At 44.6% G+C, this 16,654-nt stretch overlaps 1 protein-coding gene across 2 annotated transcripts in view; it reads right to left on the bottom strand.

The window, feature by feature from the left end:
* syne1b (spectrin repeat containing, nuclear envelope 1b) overlaps nt 1–16,654 on the bottom strand; it is an 87,703-nt gene that overhangs the window by 37,766 nt on the left and 33,283 nt on the right. For both annotated transcript variants that reach the window (XM_071525513.1, XM_071525510.1), the window contains 28 exons: nt 15,405–15,761; nt 15,061–15,197; nt 14,634–14,811; nt 13,396–13,578; nt 13,052–13,195; nt 12,409–12,564; nt 11,878–12,042; nt 11,608–11,780; nt 11,049–11,202; nt 10,636–10,779; nt 10,300–10,464; nt 9,817–10,134; nt 9,257–9,412; nt 8,883–9,053; nt 8,469–8,795; nt 8,176–8,328; nt 7,758–7,925; nt 7,436–7,612; nt 7,130–7,276; nt 6,506–6,631; nt 5,787–5,963; nt 4,936–5,201; nt 2,296–4,456; nt 1,643–1,980; nt 1,376–1,520; nt 962–1,180; nt 492–760; nt 59–224 (listed from right to left, as the gene is read on the bottom strand). In XM_071525513.1, coding sequence (XP_071381614.1) covers nt 59–224; nt 492–760; nt 962–1,180; nt 1,376–1,520; nt 1,643–1,980; nt 2,296–4,456; nt 4,936–5,201; nt 5,787–5,963; nt 6,506–6,631; nt 7,130–7,276; nt 7,436–7,612; nt 7,758–7,925; nt 8,176–8,328; nt 8,469–8,795; nt 8,883–9,053; nt 9,257–9,412; nt 9,817–10,134; nt 10,300–10,464; nt 10,636–10,779; nt 11,049–11,202; nt 11,608–11,780; nt 11,878–12,042; nt 12,409–12,564; nt 13,052–13,195; nt 13,396–13,578; nt 14,634–14,811; nt 15,061–15,197; nt 15,405–15,761 — 7,440 coding nt within the window. The remainder of the gene's footprint in view (nt 1–58; nt 225–491; nt 761–961; nt 1,181–1,375; nt 1,521–1,642; nt 1,981–2,295; nt 4,457–4,935; nt 5,202–5,786; nt 5,964–6,505; nt 6,632–7,129; nt 7,277–7,435; nt 7,613–7,757; nt 7,926–8,175; nt 8,329–8,468; nt 8,796–8,882; nt 9,054–9,256; nt 9,413–9,816; nt 10,135–10,299; nt 10,465–10,635; nt 10,780–11,048; nt 11,203–11,607; nt 11,781–11,877; nt 12,043–12,408; nt 12,565–13,051; nt 13,196–13,395; nt 13,579–14,633; nt 14,812–15,060; nt 15,198–15,404; nt 15,762–16,654) is intronic.

Genomic DNA, 16,654 nt, shown 5'->3' on the forward strand with positions numbered 1-16,654 from the left:
TACATATTCAAAAAGTTTATATTACTCTCTTTAGATACCAGCTCTTGCTCCAGCTTACCTCAAGCTCCTGCAGTAGCGAATCAATGTCTGGCGTGGGGTTGAGAAGAAGCTCCCTGGTCTCCTGGATCCAGGCTTTTACAATGCTCAGGTCCTTCTCCACTTCCTCTCTGTCCCTCAGTTCCTGCCCTGCCTGAGCCCGCTTGGTCCTGGACTGTGTCAGGAGGCTGGAGGCAAACAAACCAATTCTTAGCCATATTCTGTATCACAAAAGATACTTAATTGATTTCTAAATTGCACAGAATGTTTTTTAATATCATGTATCATATCATATAATCTATCATGTCATATCATTTACGTATATTTAATCATGCAGTTGAATTATAAAACACACTATGTACACTAACACCCTTGCTAGGGCATTGTCTTGATTGACTGTCTTGACAGATGATCTTATTTACAGCCACAGACTTGCAAGTGTATCTTGTCACTACCTGTCCAGATGGTCTTGTACAGATCTGATCTCCTTCAGGCTGGGCAGCTCATCCTGGTCATTGGTTGGTGAAGGCACTTCCACATCGTGCAGTAGGCTGAGGGCGTACTGGCGCAGCAGCGTGAGGGAGGAGAGCTCTCTCTCCAGATCTTGGCTCAGCAAGTCATGCTGGTCCAACAGAGACTGCAGGGTGGCTTTGGAGGCCTTCTCCACTGCACTGTCAGGGAAACGACTCTGCAGCTCATCAGAGACTGCTCTCAGCTTCACCATCTATACAAAACGACACTTATGAACACTGTGCAATATAATGAATTTCACTGAGGCAGAAGTCAGAGCTAGGGCTACATGAAGGAGATACAAAACATACAATTACCTGCAATGTTAACTAGTTCAAATGCTAGCGTAAAGCTATATTTATTATTAAAGCTACTTTCTACTTATTTAGTTTATTCCCATGGTCTGTCTGTGTACCTTCTCTCTGAAGGTTCTCCATTCCTGTGCCGTGTCCTCTAGCACCCTCTCCTGTCCCCGCGCCACACTGCGTAGGCGTGTCCAGCGCTGCCACACGGTGGTCATGGAGCGGCTGATGGTGGCCTTGCTGGCATCGCTCCCCACCAGCTCCAGCTGAGCAGCTTGCTCTTCTAAACCACTCAGCTTCTCTTGGAAACCATTCACCAGAGACACAAGGGACTGGGAAAAAAAAACAAAAAAACAGGAAAATATGTTATCCCAGATCATAGCATTCATAGATATGATTTTCTGGCCATTTCTCCATAAAAAAGAAAATTGTGTGAGACGTTTACGAGCAAATTTACGAGCAAATTAATATTTTAAGTACCACCTATTTTCATCTGTATGGAAAATGACTGTTGTGGCCTCCCATACCCTATGACTCCGTAGCTTCTCTTCGGCCTCCTGGCTTGTGGCTGCCTTTGCAGTAGAAAACTCGGTAAGCTTCTTTTCAGCCTCATTCATCAGCTCAATGACAGTCTGTCTTGCCTCCTGGTATGATTTCCACTGGGCCACACAGCTGAGGACGACAGTATACATTAGTGGAAAGAATGTCATAATTAACAGCAACAATTGTAGGACAAAATGACTATATCCTCCTTACATAACACCTGCACTGCCACTCTCTTTCTTCCCAGTTACCTGTGAAGGACATCCTGGTGACACTGGAGCTGGTCTCGGACCTCCACGCCTCTCTGCTGTGCGGACTCCACGCTCATCTTGAGCTGCTCTTTGGCTGTGGGGTTGACCAGGTTCTCCAGCTGCGGTGGCAGAGCCTCCAGCTCCTCCAGGTGGGTGAGGAACTCCTGCTCTGTGGCCATGATGTCCTCCTGCTGCCGGAGACACTCCTCGTAGTTCTCCACGTCCACACCCAGGCTAGCTTGCTGCAGGAAGGAGACAGCATCCTCCAGCCATTCGCAGGCTGATTGCATCCTGAAGTGGTACTTCTGGCACAACACCAACGCTTGTTCCAGTGTAATCTTGATACAACCGCAAAAGAGAAAAAAACATGAGAAATTGTTGTTCTGATATGTCTAAGTATAAAAAGATTGCAGATTCTGGAATGATTAGTAGTTGTATATATAGTTTGTATATAAAGTTTGTTTTGAAATCCTGATGCACCCTGAATGCAACAGCATGCATTTGAGCGCATTATTCTGATGCTTCACAGCAAATGACAAATGAGATATTTAGTCATTAAGGAGACTATAATGAATAACAATACTGATCAGACATTTCACCATAATGATGTTATGTCCATATTTTACAGTATAGGCAATGTAAGATAATCTCACCTGTTTGGAGCTCAATGCTTTCTGAACATCGGCCTGCAGCTTTGTCATTTCTTCTAGGCTTGTATCCACGTGGGCTGGGACAAGCTCATTGGCACTGATATACTTTTGTTTCTCCCTGCTACTAAGAGCAGCCACAATTCTCAGTCTGGACTGCACCTCCTCCTGCATGATCTGCTGCTTCCTGATCTCCTCCTGCACCTTCTCCACCCTCACGTCCACGATCACAGCACAGCCCAGCTCATCCCTGACGTGTTGCAGCCAGTCCAGGGTCCTTTTCATCTCTGTCTCAAAGTCTTTACTCTGGACGAACCTGTTCTCACACTCTTCAATCAGCTCCCCTACTGCAGCCTGCAAGGACCGCAGCTCGTCTTGCCACAGAACCACTTGATCCTTGGAGGCATCGTGGGATGCTGGTTCCACACGAGGGGCCAGAGTGTCCATCTGCTCCATTAGCCTGGACAAGTGAGAGTTGGCGCTCTGGAGACTCCCCGCCAGAGCATGGTAGTTCTTCAACCTCTCCTCAGCTGACTGGGTCTCTGCGTTAACCTTTACCAACTGCTCTTTAGTGGCCTTCAACTCAGAGTCGACCTGCATAGCCATTGCCTTGTGGTCCTCAAATGACTCCAACGTGTCATCTAGATGCTCTACTTTCTGTTCAACCAACCTCTTTAGGCCGTTGTACAGGCTCACAAGCTGGGTCATCTCCTCTGGGCGCCAGGGTTGACCGGTGCTACGGAAACCCTCTTTCTTCTGGTTCAGTTCACTCACAGCTAGACCCAGGTTGCTGAGATCTGCCTGAATTGCTTTGTAATCACTCTGCAAACTGACAACCTCTTCTGTTTGTAGGCCAACAGGCTGTGTCCCTAGATTATTGAACTGTTCCTCAAGCTCTTTCAGTGCTCTGTGAGTGACGTCTATGAAAGAGGTGTACTCCTTCCTCGCAAAAATGGCCTGCTGGATTTTTTCCTGCTTTTCTTTGGCTAGCGCTAGTATGCTGTTATATTGCTGGGGGAGGGTATTGAGTTTTTCATCCAAGTAGCAGTGGTCTACTTCATTCAGAGTGGGCAGTATCTCCTGGCCAGCTCTCTGTACAATGAGGAGAAGGTTCTCATATTCAATTGCCTGCTCGACTATCAGTTGATACTTCAGTAGCTGCGCTTCCAATTCTGCATCTCCATTCATTAGATTGATTTCAGGAAAGGTGATTATATCAGCTTGTTTTAACCACTGGCATGTTTTTTCCAGATCAGTCTTGAAGTACTTTCTTGACACAAGTACTTTTTCAAGCTCCTGTAGTCTCTGGCCACATCTATGTAGAGTTTTGTCAAAGATGTTCTGCAACTCCTGCAACTTTGTGAGTATCTCATTCTTTTCATCCTCACTGGCATCCCTCATCAGGTCCCTCCCTTGAGACCACAAGGAGGTGAGCTCGCTCTGATAGGCCTTCAGACTGCTTTGGATGTTCCTACATGTTCGAACCTGCTTGGCCAGGTCATCAGGCAACAAAGCAATGTACTCCTCCGCCTGGGCCTTCTTCTCATTCTGCTGGACCCAGGAAATGGACTGGCCCACAGCCATCAGGAACTGTGTCCTCTCTGTAAAAGCCTTGCTGAGGTGTTTCCTGCGCTGCACCACCTTCACACTCAGAGATTCCACCTCAGATTGGGTGTCTGCAATCAGATGCTGCAGACGCTGCCGTTCATTGAGGCCCAGGTGGGCCAGCACCCTGTCAGCATCGGCCATTGCCTGGGCCAGCAGGAGCTGTTTGGCCTCCAGCTCACTGCAGATGCTGAGGTGGTCAAACAGGAAGCTCTGAGCCAGCTCTGGAGGAGGACTCATTTTCATTGCCTCAGACAGGGCAGGCTGCTGTTCCTCTGCCCAATCACGAGCCTCCCTCAGACGGGCCTCTACTTGGCCCATATCTTCCAGGGTCACCACTGAGTCCTGGATCTTCCTCTCAATTAGGTTTTGCATCTGAGACCAGCGCTGCTCAAAGTGGCTGATTTGCTCTTTTACCAGTTCCTTGTCATCCAAGTTCAAATGTTGGATGACTTTTTGTCTCTGGTCCTTTAGGTCCTCCAGAGTGCCTTTTTGGTCATCCAGAGCTACTGCAAGTTTCCGTAATGCCTCCAAATGCTCAGAGGAACTTTCAGCATCGGTTCTGTGGCACCAACAAAATCAATTAAACAATCAATTATACAAATATTGTACTGAAGATATGCAAGCTTACCAACAGAAGTTATATACTTTGGTCTAAAGAACTATGGGAGTTCAAAAGGGGTTCTGTAGTTAAGTTCAACTGCTGAAAATAATGTTTAATCGGTTGCCATGGTATTCAAAATTATGTTCTTGAGCTCTGACGTACTTGAAGGCAACCGCCATTGCTGAACTAGTGGTATTACACAGATCCAATTTTCCCTGCACAGAAGTTCTCTATTAATTTGAATAGAGGGCTTAGTCAGGCCTCACATAAATTCTCCCAATGAATGAGATACGTTTTTTCCCCACACAGTTTTTTCACAGCAAAATTTGTAACAATGAGAACGAAAACAGCAAAAGTCTTGTCATGAGAATGATGGCAATGAGGACATAAAAGTATCTGATTTGTAATTTTAATGTATGCTTTATTTACAACCCCACCTGGCCAGATTGTCCCACTCCTTGGACACCTGTTCAAACAGGGCCTCCATTGCAGTGATACAGTCGTGGTATTCCTTAGCCCTCTGCAGATCCTCCTCTCTCTGGCTCTGCAGTTTGTTGGCTTGGTGACAGAGCTCCAGCCAGGAATGGCTTAAACGGCCTAGCTCTGCATGCTCTGGAGAGTCCTGGCCCCCGGTCAATCTGCTCACACTCTCTGTCATCTTAGTCATGATACTCTGTTTTGACTGCAGTTGCTGGCTGAATTCCTGTTGGACATGCAATGGATTGTCTTGGATGGTAAACAATGAACATGCTAACATGTACACAGTATGCAGATCTCTCTAATCTCTACACAACCCAAATATATTAGTCAGAAAGTTGTATTAGATAAACATATGGGCAAGAAAATCATGTTTAGACTTAAAGTTCAAGTACGTAGCACAGGCTATATGAAGATGCATTTTTATATCTTAATAATAATAAAAAACTGTAGTTTGATATACAAAAAATATCAAATGATATGAAGGGTTATAAATCAAATGATTGCAGTTTAGCGGGACACCTTGCTGTCAAAACCTAGTACAACATTTTCAGTTCAATTACTCTTGTGCTATTCTACTGTATATAGATAATTTAATTGGGAAAACGAGTTAGTCCAAGCAACAAATTATTGCATGTAAACATTTTCAATATGATCAGGTAAATTGAAGCTACATCATAAATGCATCTGCAATAATGAGAAAAAGACATTTCCTAAACACTACGTTTGGAGGTGATTTGGAAAAGAATCCCGTTTTGGGGGCCTTTGTGTACATTGTCAGAGGAGAGATGGTTGTGGTACTGTTCCCTACCTTGGCCTGTGACAGCATGTTGTGAGCTATCTTGGTCTCCAGCTCTGCAGGCCTTCTGGAGAAGCTGAGGAGCTGCTGCTCCATATCCTGGAACAGGCTGGACAGCTCCTGCTTCTGTTCCTTGATCTCCCTCCAGCCCTCTGAAAGCACCTGCGCATTGGACATCCTCTCCTCTATCTGTAAAAGCAAATTTCTACATTGAATATTTGCAGAATCTTTCACTGCCGACAAAGTCCATATTCTATAATGCTCAAGACATATTTCATGCATCTCATCCCCGGAAAAATGGCCCAATACACTGCTGGACACTCACCATACCTCAACCAGAGCTGCAGTTACTCTGTATGCCATGCTGCTTGAGTGCATATAGTGACTGAATGTTGAATGCATATTTGTAGGGTGATGTGTACATTCTACTGTCCGTAGTATGTGTTGTACAGTTGCTTTGCACTGTGTGTAAGGTCCTGCCATGTATCATGAAACCTTAGTGCAAAAAAAGTCGAGTGCTCAGAAGGTATGTCAAAAAAACGTAAGGTGCTCATGAAGCGGATGATATAAACAACAAGGGTATCACCGGATCAGCTGTCTTCAGGCACACACATGTATCATGAAACTGAAGTCTATATAATTTGAGTTATGAAGATATACTAACCATCCTAAAAAACTGAAAATTAATATTTGAAGGTGCATGATGGACAAGGAGGTAACAGTTTACTGACCGTGAGTTTGACCCGCTGGACCTCAGCAGCTGTCACTCTCACAGCGTCATCAGACAGGTCACAGACAGAACACACCAGGTCCAGGTAAGTGCTGGCCTGCTCCTGAAGGGCCCTGTAGTGCTTCACCTGTGCATACAAAAGTAATGGATCAAAATGATACATTATAAGTTGATGTTACAGACATAGACTGAGGTATCTATACTGAATAGGTCAAGCCCTCAGCACACAGTTTTGTGGAGAAAAGTGTAACACAAATGTGGTAATTATTATTATCACATACATAGAATGAACTCCATTGAAAAATGGTTTGATCTGGGAATAGGCTTTATCCATGTCTGTGAGCCAGCCGTATGCTATATTATGTGGACTTGAAGAAACCCAGGAAAAGTAGTTCCTGCAACTAATAGGGATATTTGTATTCCCTAAAATATGTGTATCCCCTGGTGGTGTGTCCTAGTTCTGTCCTCTGTGTGTTGTTGTTGTTTTGCCACAAGTAAATTATTGTGAGGGAAATGTGTTTTTTTTATCTGTTTGTTTGATTTTTTTTACTGGTTGTGAAGTGCTTTGTCAACTTGTTTTAAGAAAGGTGCTCGGAAAGGTGAAGCTGCACTGCCAGTCAGTTACCTGCTTGAGAGCCTCCTGCAGACCAGAAGGTGGCTGATCGTTCAGCTGGAGCTCCTCCTGCACTGTGGAGAGCCAGGTTTGGCTCTGCTGCAGAGTGTCCTGATGGTTAACGTGTTTCTGCAGCTCCCGATCCAGACTCTGGTAAACCTGTTGAACAAGCAGAGGTAAGACCATGAATAGCTTTGTTCTCATGAAATTAAATCTCATGAAATTAAATCAATTAAATGAGTCAGGTTTGTGTGAAAATGAAGACACACAAATAGGAAATATGATGAATCTCTTTGACTGAAGTCTTGTATTACTCACACGTTGGGCAGTGCTGCAAATGGCAGAGTAGCTGTCTCTGGTTCCCTGTTGGTGAGCCTGGACTTGTTGACTGATCTTAGCTTGGACTTGGTCTGTACAGCTGGCAACAAGATCTTCTCCTTTCTGCGTCAGGCTGGTGAGGCGCTCCTCAAAACTGGCTATCTCCTCCATTATTGCCTGATAAACAGTAGATAACACACTTTGTACAGTAGGAACCTGGCTTGGATGTTAGAGTAAAGAGGAGTGGAATAAAACTGCAGCATAATTAACATTAGGATGAAAAACAATGTGAATTCTTACAGGACTTTATGGCATCGGTTACCTTGTGTCGGGCAAGTTGCTGAGTGGCCATCTCCATGCTGCTGGTCTGCATGGAGTCGGAGGTGACCAGCCTGCTGGACATTTGTAGAAGCCACTTCTCGGCCTCCTGCAACTCGCTGTTGTAATCCTCGTGCTCCTTCACCCACTCCACAAGACTCTGGACCTGCGTCTGAGAGAAAAAACAGACAGCCAATCTCTGAGACCATCACAGGTAGGGCATGTTTTTCTACAGACCAAGTAAGTGGCTGTTAAGGTATCCTTTAAAACCACAAACTTGTGGATTTTTTTAGTAGCACATATCCGTGATATCATGACCCACTAGTTGATATATACCCACTGGTATTGAATTGTCAAGATCTGTTTGTTTTGAAACACCTTCAACAGCAAAAATTGCAGTAGCAGCTAAGTAGTACCCGTACCTTAGCTGCCATGCAGAGGTCTCGGTAGTCTGCCTGCAGCTTCTTCATGTTATCATTTATGGTTGGGTCACGGACTGTGTCAAGCAAGGCCTCTCCTTTCTCAATGACAGATTTCACCGATGACTCATGAGATTGCACCGTCTGCTGGATGGTCTACATACATGGAGAAAAACATGAAGATGTAAATCAAATCATTCAGTTTTCATGCTCAGCTGTCACTACGTCCCAATAAGAGAAAAAGTTAAACATAATCAGAGCAGGTAAAATTAGCAGTGTACAGTTAAGTAAGTTACCTTATACTTGGCTAGCTGAGCCTTCTTCTGGTAGAGTTCAGCTTTGGGCTCTACAGTCGACGCCAACAGGTTCTTGGTCTCAGTGACCCACTGAGCTTGAGCCTTGTACTTGTCCATAAAGTCTTTGGAGAGTGTGATGCATTTTTCCAGGGCGTTGTGCTCCATGCGCAGAGCTGCCATCAACTCCTCTTGCTGGGAGAGTCGGGTGTCCACCTCCTCCTTGAGCTGCTCTGCCTCAGTCTCTTCCAAGTATGCCATGGCTCGCTTGGTCTTCTCCCTCATTGTTTTCAGGAAGGAGTGCCCCTGCTCCATGTCTGCCTGAAGAGCCTGAAAGATACATTAAGTGGTATTATTCAGTGCTAAACTGACAGCAGTTGTTTGGGTCTGATACTGATGGGTGTGTGATGAGTGTACCTCGAGTTTCTTCATCTTTCTTTCCATGGCAATGCGGTCCACTATGTCAATGCTGATAGCCACAGTGCTGAAGTTGTTCTGTGCTGTGCTCAGCCAGTCTGAGAAGGTACCGAAGACACTCTGTGCCTCTTCAATGCAAGACACTTCTTCCTGGAGCTGTTTGATGGTCTCCTGTAATAGAGAAAGAGGAAAAAGTTATGGGAGACGAAGGCTTTGACTAGCAAAATTGATGGCATGTCTTCAATTACTACTCAAAATGTGTTTTTACAGCAACGATTTTACATAGGAGATCCAGGTGGTCTATTGGTTAGAAAGACCATCACATAATAGAAAGGTCACAGGTTTGATCCCTCCAACAACCAACCAGTTGTTACCAGTAAATGTAGAAGCAGGGCGTGGTAACGGGCTGTAATCTGGGTGGCTCTGGTGCTGATCCGGCTGCTGATGTGGGTCTCATCCAGAACCTGCTGAGCCAGGACACTGAGGCCTTCCATCTCTTCCTGGTAAACCAGCACCTCCTCTTGCCAGCTCTGGTCAAAAAAGTATCATCACTGATGTTGAGACAACCCTCGGATGACTTTATCACTTAATTTAATAACCACAGCATTGTCATAAATGAGAAGTACACATAATAGTTTCAAGAAAATTCTATGAAACTGCAAAAAAGTTATTCTCACCACATTGGCGTACTTTTTAAACTTAAAATACATTTTTAGACCCAATCCTAGAGTAAATTACATGCTTGCAGTATTAGGTATTTTTAGGCTTTTTAAAACTTAAAACTGCATGAAATGTCCAAGCTCTAATCACACTGGCTCTATGGCTACCATCATGAATCACTGTCTTGCTGTGCTGCAACATCGATTAAGCATCACAGCGCACTACTGTGCCATTTGTTAGACCTTCTGCACATATTGAACTGATCAATGCTAACCTTTATCAGCTGCAGTTGAGCGTCTTTGGTGGCGCGGTCAGACCGCCGGTGGCTACGAAGTTGCCCTTTGGTCTCCATGCCCTTTAGCCAGCTGTCGAGACGCTGGAACTTCTGCTCCATCTGTCGGAGCTTGGCCAGAGCGCTGTTGAGCTGGGCCCGGGTGTCAGCCAGCCGGGCCTGGTACAGCCTCCACTCCTGCTGCATTGTCTCCAGCGCCCGGTCCTCTATCTGGGGCAGCCCCCAGGGAATGACCAATTCTCGACTGACCAGCAAGGTGTTAAGCAAAGCCTGGCCCTCTGTGCAATGCAGCTGCAGTTCCTGTATAGTTACATACAGATATGGCTCAGTATATTCAGTTGTCTAAAATCTTATTATTTTTATGGAATTGTATATTTCAGCCTACAGGCATGGATAATTGATAACCTTGTTATCTGCAGTTACCAAAACATTACTACATTGATTTGGAAAGATCTCTTTCCGGACCTGCAGTTTTTGAAGGGTCTCCTCCAGTGAATCGACATCTCCTTCCAGCTGGGTGTAGCAGCCCAGTTTCTCTTGATCCTGTTCCAGCCAGTCCTCGAATGCATGGAGGCCCCGCTGGTACTCCCGGTGGGCCTTCACCAGCTCCTCCGCTTTGCCCACTGCCCTCTGAAATCACAATGAGGATAATGATTTGAAGTGGTAATCTGCAAGCTTCTCGACTTATCTTATTTTGGCAACGTCTTTGTTGATGCGCTGTGGGGTTTTTGAACTGCACTGAAGAACTTGGGATTCAGTGTCAAACACTGTGCACGCTCTGCTGCTGTGATGTGTTATTACCATGGCATTGTCTTTGACAGTGTTATAGCGCTCTTGTAGGTCTTGGAGCTCCAGTTGAGTGACGTAGTGCTCAGCCATACTGGCACCTTTTGCAGTGATGGTGTCCAGCAGGGTGCTGTGGCTGAGCACTTCCTCATACAGCAACTGAAATAACAGCAGGGACGAAGGGTTACATCTTCAATCAACAGTACATGTTTCAAGTCTCTACCTAATGTAATTGATACATCTATTGTCTGGTTACTGTGACTTTGTCCCTTGTACTCCTAATATTGATTGCTTGTAATATTTATTGCTTGGAATTTAAACTTATTCTGTACTTTTTGTAAGTCACTTTCAATGAGAGTGTCAGCTTAATACAGTAGTCTTATTAGCATCTTCAATATATGATTGAACATGTGATAAGATGGCAATACCTTGGCTTTGCTCAGGTTGGCGGATTTGTCTCTCATCTCTGAGCATTGTTTGTCAGTGGGATCAAGACTCTCCTCCACACGCTCCACCCAAGCCACAAACTGCCGTACGTCCTCCTGGTAACTGGTCCACTGAGACAGGGAGCCCTCCAGCTGACTGTAAATTTTCATGAGTGCAACATAGTCAGACAATCAGGCAGTAGTAGCAGCAATAGTGGCAGTTATAAAAGTAGAAGCAAAAGCAGTAGCAGCATCAGTTACATGCTGCTCCTTTGTATAAGTCAGAAACAGAGCTAAACAGATGCTCTGGTCGTGGCTACTACTGTTGTTATGAAATTATTTAAAACCTGTTTGAATCATGGCACTCTTAAGCAAACGTTTAAATATTTTCAATTTCTAACGTTTGATGTTCTGAGTGGTAAAAACATGCTTAGCTATCAGCATTGTCTGAAACATGCATTAACGCATATTTTCAATTGTAAACAGTGAGAAAAATACTCCAAGGTTGTGAAGACAGTGAAAATGCAGCCTTAGGTGTTGGTAATGATAGTAGAGAACTAACCTTTTGCATTGGATGGAAGCAGAGAGCAAGGCATCCCAAGAATCCTTTAGGTCCTGTATGTGTTTATGGACCACAGGCACTCCCTCAGCTGAGGTGTTTCTCTGAACTGACTCTCCTCTTGTGGTCAGCATCTTCAGCTGGATCTCTTTCTCCTGACGAGCAGTCAGCAAGGCCTGGTGCAAAATTCACACACATGCACACGTGCATAATATATACTGGGAATTCAAAGTGACAATTCTAATTTGGAAAACTACCAGTGATGTTCTATACCTCCAGCTTGATCATCCTGCTATCCAGAACGTTTTTGTCAGCAGTGGGGGTGCAGTAAGTCTGCAGCATGTGGCTGGTGTCAGCCACCCAGTTCTGCAACTCCTTTAACCCCTGGGAGAAGAGCTGGTGCTCAGTGACTATTCGGTCGATCCGCGATGCCTTCTCCTGCAGCCCCACAAAGCAGGGCACAACCAGAAAATTACCATTTGAGGATCCAGTAATGCATTTTAATGACAATTCAGCATAGACTCAAACTGATAATTAAACATGCAAATTGCATGACTAATAAGTATTTAGTATGAAAGAGATTAAGGAAATTAGCTTGTGTATCCTCTGTATAACAAAGCCTTACAGTGACAAGGACAATTAGTATTTAACTACGATGGACTAGTACCTTCACTGTTTCTCATCTTTTAATAATGTTAAGTGAAAGTCAGAGCTCCATCCAGTCTAGTGCCTCTGTCTCCTCTCCAGCTCTACCCCCAGAAGAGCCCCAGTGGGAAGGCAGACTGGCAGGCATACATTATTTACCTTTGTCAGGTTGGTTAAAGCTAGGTACTGAGCGGAGAGCTGCGAGACACGGTGCACAAAGCCCTTGCCGGCCGCGTGTTCATCCCACAACAGCTGGGCCTTCTCTTTCAGCCTGTTCAGCTGAACCTCCTGAGAGGCTAACTCCTCTAGCACAGACTGGAAGAGCACAAGCAGGTTATCAAAGAGGCATGCAAGCTGACACAGAGACATAAGACAGTTAACTTCAGACACTTAGACCAGGGGGTTAGAGATGACAACATGGCAGGAAAGGAAAGAGAATGAGAATCTGGCCAATGTTATGGTCTGAAAAGCTCTTGGTGGTCATGGCGTGCAAGCAAGGCTTCTGGAAATAGCAGATAAACAGGATTAAGCACTGGGTAGACTCTAAAAAGATTGTCACTTCTAAATGGCAAAGACAAGCAGAAAGATGGCAGCAATGCACAAGTAAGCTATTGGCAGTTTGCATAAGCTCTTTTGGGCATAGTGCTAACTAAGCCTATACCAGCAGAGTTGGAATGGTGAGGTTCTGTGAATGGCAGCGGTGGTCGGGTTGGTACTCTAGCATTGTGGTTGTTGCAGCTGAACATGAGTGGTCTTCATGGAGAGGGATGTTCCAAACTCAGTGGCCTGTGGGCATTGGTACCTGTAGCTTGTGCAGCTCCTGCTTCTTGGCTGTGAGATCATGGAGCCGTGTGCTGCTCTCCTGTACGGCAAGCTCTGTGGCATTAAGCCACTCCTGAAGAGGCTCAGCACTTGTCTCAAAGTCTTTCATCTGAGACAGAAGGTTCTGAAACACATTTAAAGACTGCTGTGAAAGGCCACAAAGGCCTGAAGCTCTCCTTTTGTCTGCCACCTACATTGGATTGTAGATTCAGGAAGATACCTACACTTTTTCCTTATTTTATAATTAATATACCACAGATGTTTACCTTGGGAATGTCTCAGATGAAAAACACAAAATGGGGGAAAAGATGCTTAGGTGCTTACCTGTAAACTCGTCTCTCTATTGTGCAGGTTAGACATCATATTTTTCCAGTCCTCTCTGGCACTGTTTGTTTTAGCCCGAACTGCATCAACTCTGTCTTTAGCAGCAATACTGGAGACCAGCTCACTGCTCACCACCACAGCATTCAGTTTTGACTGACCCTGCTCTCTATCACTCAGGAACTCCTGGGGACGAGAAGCAGGACAGATGAGATGATAACTGAAGCATGTAGTTAAACTGCTATCTTATGTAATCTTTAAACAAAAATAGGCTTTTGAAATTGTTGAACCTCAAGTTATGGAATTTTTTGGGGGGGTAATATTTTCTTTTTCACTGTTATTATTACTTCGAATACATACAAACATCTTAGTCACAGTAAATTACATACTGTAGCGGTGAGATGTGCTTACCATTTGGATAACATATCCTTTTTTTTGTGATCATTTTTTATTGATATTTTAGTATGAAACAGAGATGTGGCCAAGCATTTAACAATAGAAAGGAGTGAACAAAAAATAAACAAAAATGAATTTTCAAATTTTCACATCCTCCCATTCAATACAAATATCAACTCAGATGTTAATCTCTTATAGATCTGAGATTATAATAATGAAAAGAGAGAAATGAAAAAAGAAAGAAACATGGACAAATGAGACAATAAATGCAAGCAATACCACACCCCTACCCTCCCCCAACCCACCAACCCACCCTCCCACCCTCCCACCCTCAGGACCCCATGGATGGACCAAGGAGCTACAGCAAAGATTTTAAAGTAATGATAGTATGATCCCAACATGAAATGTTGTCGGATTTAGCAAGATGCAAATTAGCTGCCCAGCGCTCCATGATGGCTGTATCTATAAAATCTAATAACCATTTCTGTATAGATAGCAAATGGGGAGGTTTCCATCTCTTGAAAAAGAGATTCTTAATCTCAATGAGGCTAACCTGGATAAATAAAGGTTAAATAAAATAAAAAAAATATCAGCCTTTTAGCAGCTGTGAGACCGGCCAACCAGAGGCATTTATGTTTGATAGGTAGGTCTAGGTTGGAGCTAAAAAAGTATACTGAGTTTGGACTTTTAATGGGCAATAATGGCGATAGGAAAAAACTAAAATTACACAAGTATTATCCTTTAAAAGCATTTTTATTATGGGTACCCCCAGTGATAGCTGAACCCATAACTCTGGCAGCATAAGTGCCTGTATGGTCCATGACACTTGACTCTCAGTGCAATACCTGAATTTTCTGCAAACTAGATGAGGCCTCATTGAGATTTTGAGGTACGTCAAAGCACTTGGCCGTGTTGATCTTGGCATTGACCAGCCATTGCTGGAACTCTCTGAAGGCTGAGCGGAAACCCTGCTCCAGCAGCTTCTCTTTGCTCTGGCACTCCCTGGAGGCCTGGAGGCTCAGACTAGAAAGAAGTCAGGAAGAAAAGATGGAGACCCACCACTTTCTGTTAGTTCTGTTGTCTGAGAGCTGTTGTTTTGACCATTGTTTGTTTTTAGCATTGATGATTTAGCAATTTAAGCTTATTGTACTGCTACACATATTGTATGGCGTTGTGGATAAGGGTGTCAGTTCAATGTCTAAAATCTTGCTCAAAGTACATTTCACTCCAAAATCTTGGACTATGGGACACCAGATTTTCAATTTTACTCACCTGTTGTATTCTTTGATGAGAGAGGACACTCTCTCTGACTGTGTGCCTAGGTCTCTGGAGAATCGGCACAGATCATTAAGCTGAGTCTTTAGACTGTCGGACATGGGCTCAGCTTTGACAAGCCCCTCCAAAGTTTCCTGGATGGAAAACGGAGATATTACCCAGTGGTTAACAACCATGAGACTACATCAAACATTTCATATGTATCATTCATCTGCTATTATTTGGTATCATTAGTTGTTTCCGATTAATGGTGGCTTGGCATTGGAACTACACTTGAAAAAACAAAATTACCTTGATAAATATTACATATAGCCTGATGGCTTACTTCAGCAGAGACTTACCTTTGCTATCTGCCAGCCCTTAACAACCTCTTCCCCAATGTATTTTCCCTCCGTCTGGGCCAACCTTAGATGCCAGTCCTGTAGCTGACAGCTGAAGTCCAGCAGGTCCTGCTCTAGCTGTGCTGACAGGCTGTTGAACTCCTGTTCAGAGCTGGCTATCTGAGACAGGGCAGTCTCCAGACCAGCCCGCGTTTGCAGTGCCCCGCGCTCCCACTGATCCCATGATGACAACAGGGCTGCTTCCTCTCGCTCCACAGCCTCAAAGCCCCCTGAGCCAGTGTGATCTCTAGCCGCCGCCCCACATCTCTGAACCCGGCTCAGCCTCTCTCTGCCTCGCTGCTTAGAGTCAAGCAATTCCTGGAAGGGGCAAAAGGAATCACAGCTGTCAAAACCTCTGCCTCCTGAAATTGTAATTTCTACTCACCATTGGTTGCACAATATTAATGAGGTTGCTTGACAAATAAAGTGTAGATGAGATGGTTTTCTATGTGTTGTATGTTTAAATGCTAGTTGTGTGGCAAGTAGCCCCCAAGCAGGAACCCCCCCTGGACATTTTGCAGTTGTTGACCATGGCTTTGTTCTCCTGGCCTCAAGTATTTGGGATTCAGTGCCTAATCTTTTAAATCACCTCTTAAAACACATTTAGTTGTTCTAAATGCAAAGCAGCCTACAAAGTTCAACAGTATTGCAGAGAGGAGGTGAATGAGTGATTCTTGCTCAGTGTGCCATACCACCTAACGGCCACTAGGGGTCAGATAGGCTAACCGTGAGTGAGTGAGTGAGTGACTTTACAGGTCCATGAGCTTTGCATCTAAAACGAGAATTGGAGGTTGTGTTCTAAATATTTAGGGTCGAGTCTCAGATGTATGAGGAACAATGCAAAATTCATCTTGGTCACAAAGCAGTGGACCAGTTTACCCTCTCACAGGTAATCAAGGGATCATGGGAATTTTCTATTCCTGTCTGCATGTGTTTTGTGGATTTGGAAAAGACCTATGACCTATCTGTGTTCCCCAAGGTATCCTGTGAGAGGTGCTGGAGGAGTATGGGGTGCTGAAGCCACTGCTGTGAGCCATCCTGTCCCTATGCACTCGGTTTGAGTGCTGTGTTTGCATTCTTGGCATTAAGTTAAGCTCCCTAAAGGATGTGCCTTGTCTCCTCCCCTGTTCAAGACATGATATCCATGGACAGGATATGAAGGTGCAGCTAAGATCTGGAGAGTATCCAGTTCAATGTGATATTAGGGTGGC

Source organism: Centroberyx affinis, unplaced genomic scaffold (genome assembly GCF_046629955.1).
Source record: "Centroberyx affinis isolate AG114_WGS23_722 - 3 ecotype Tasmania unplaced genomic scaffold, CSIRO-AGI_Caff_v1 ptg001299l_1, whole genome shotgun sequence".
NCBI classification, from domain to species: Eukaryota; Metazoa; Chordata; class Actinopteri; order Beryciformes; family Berycidae; genus Centroberyx; species Centroberyx affinis.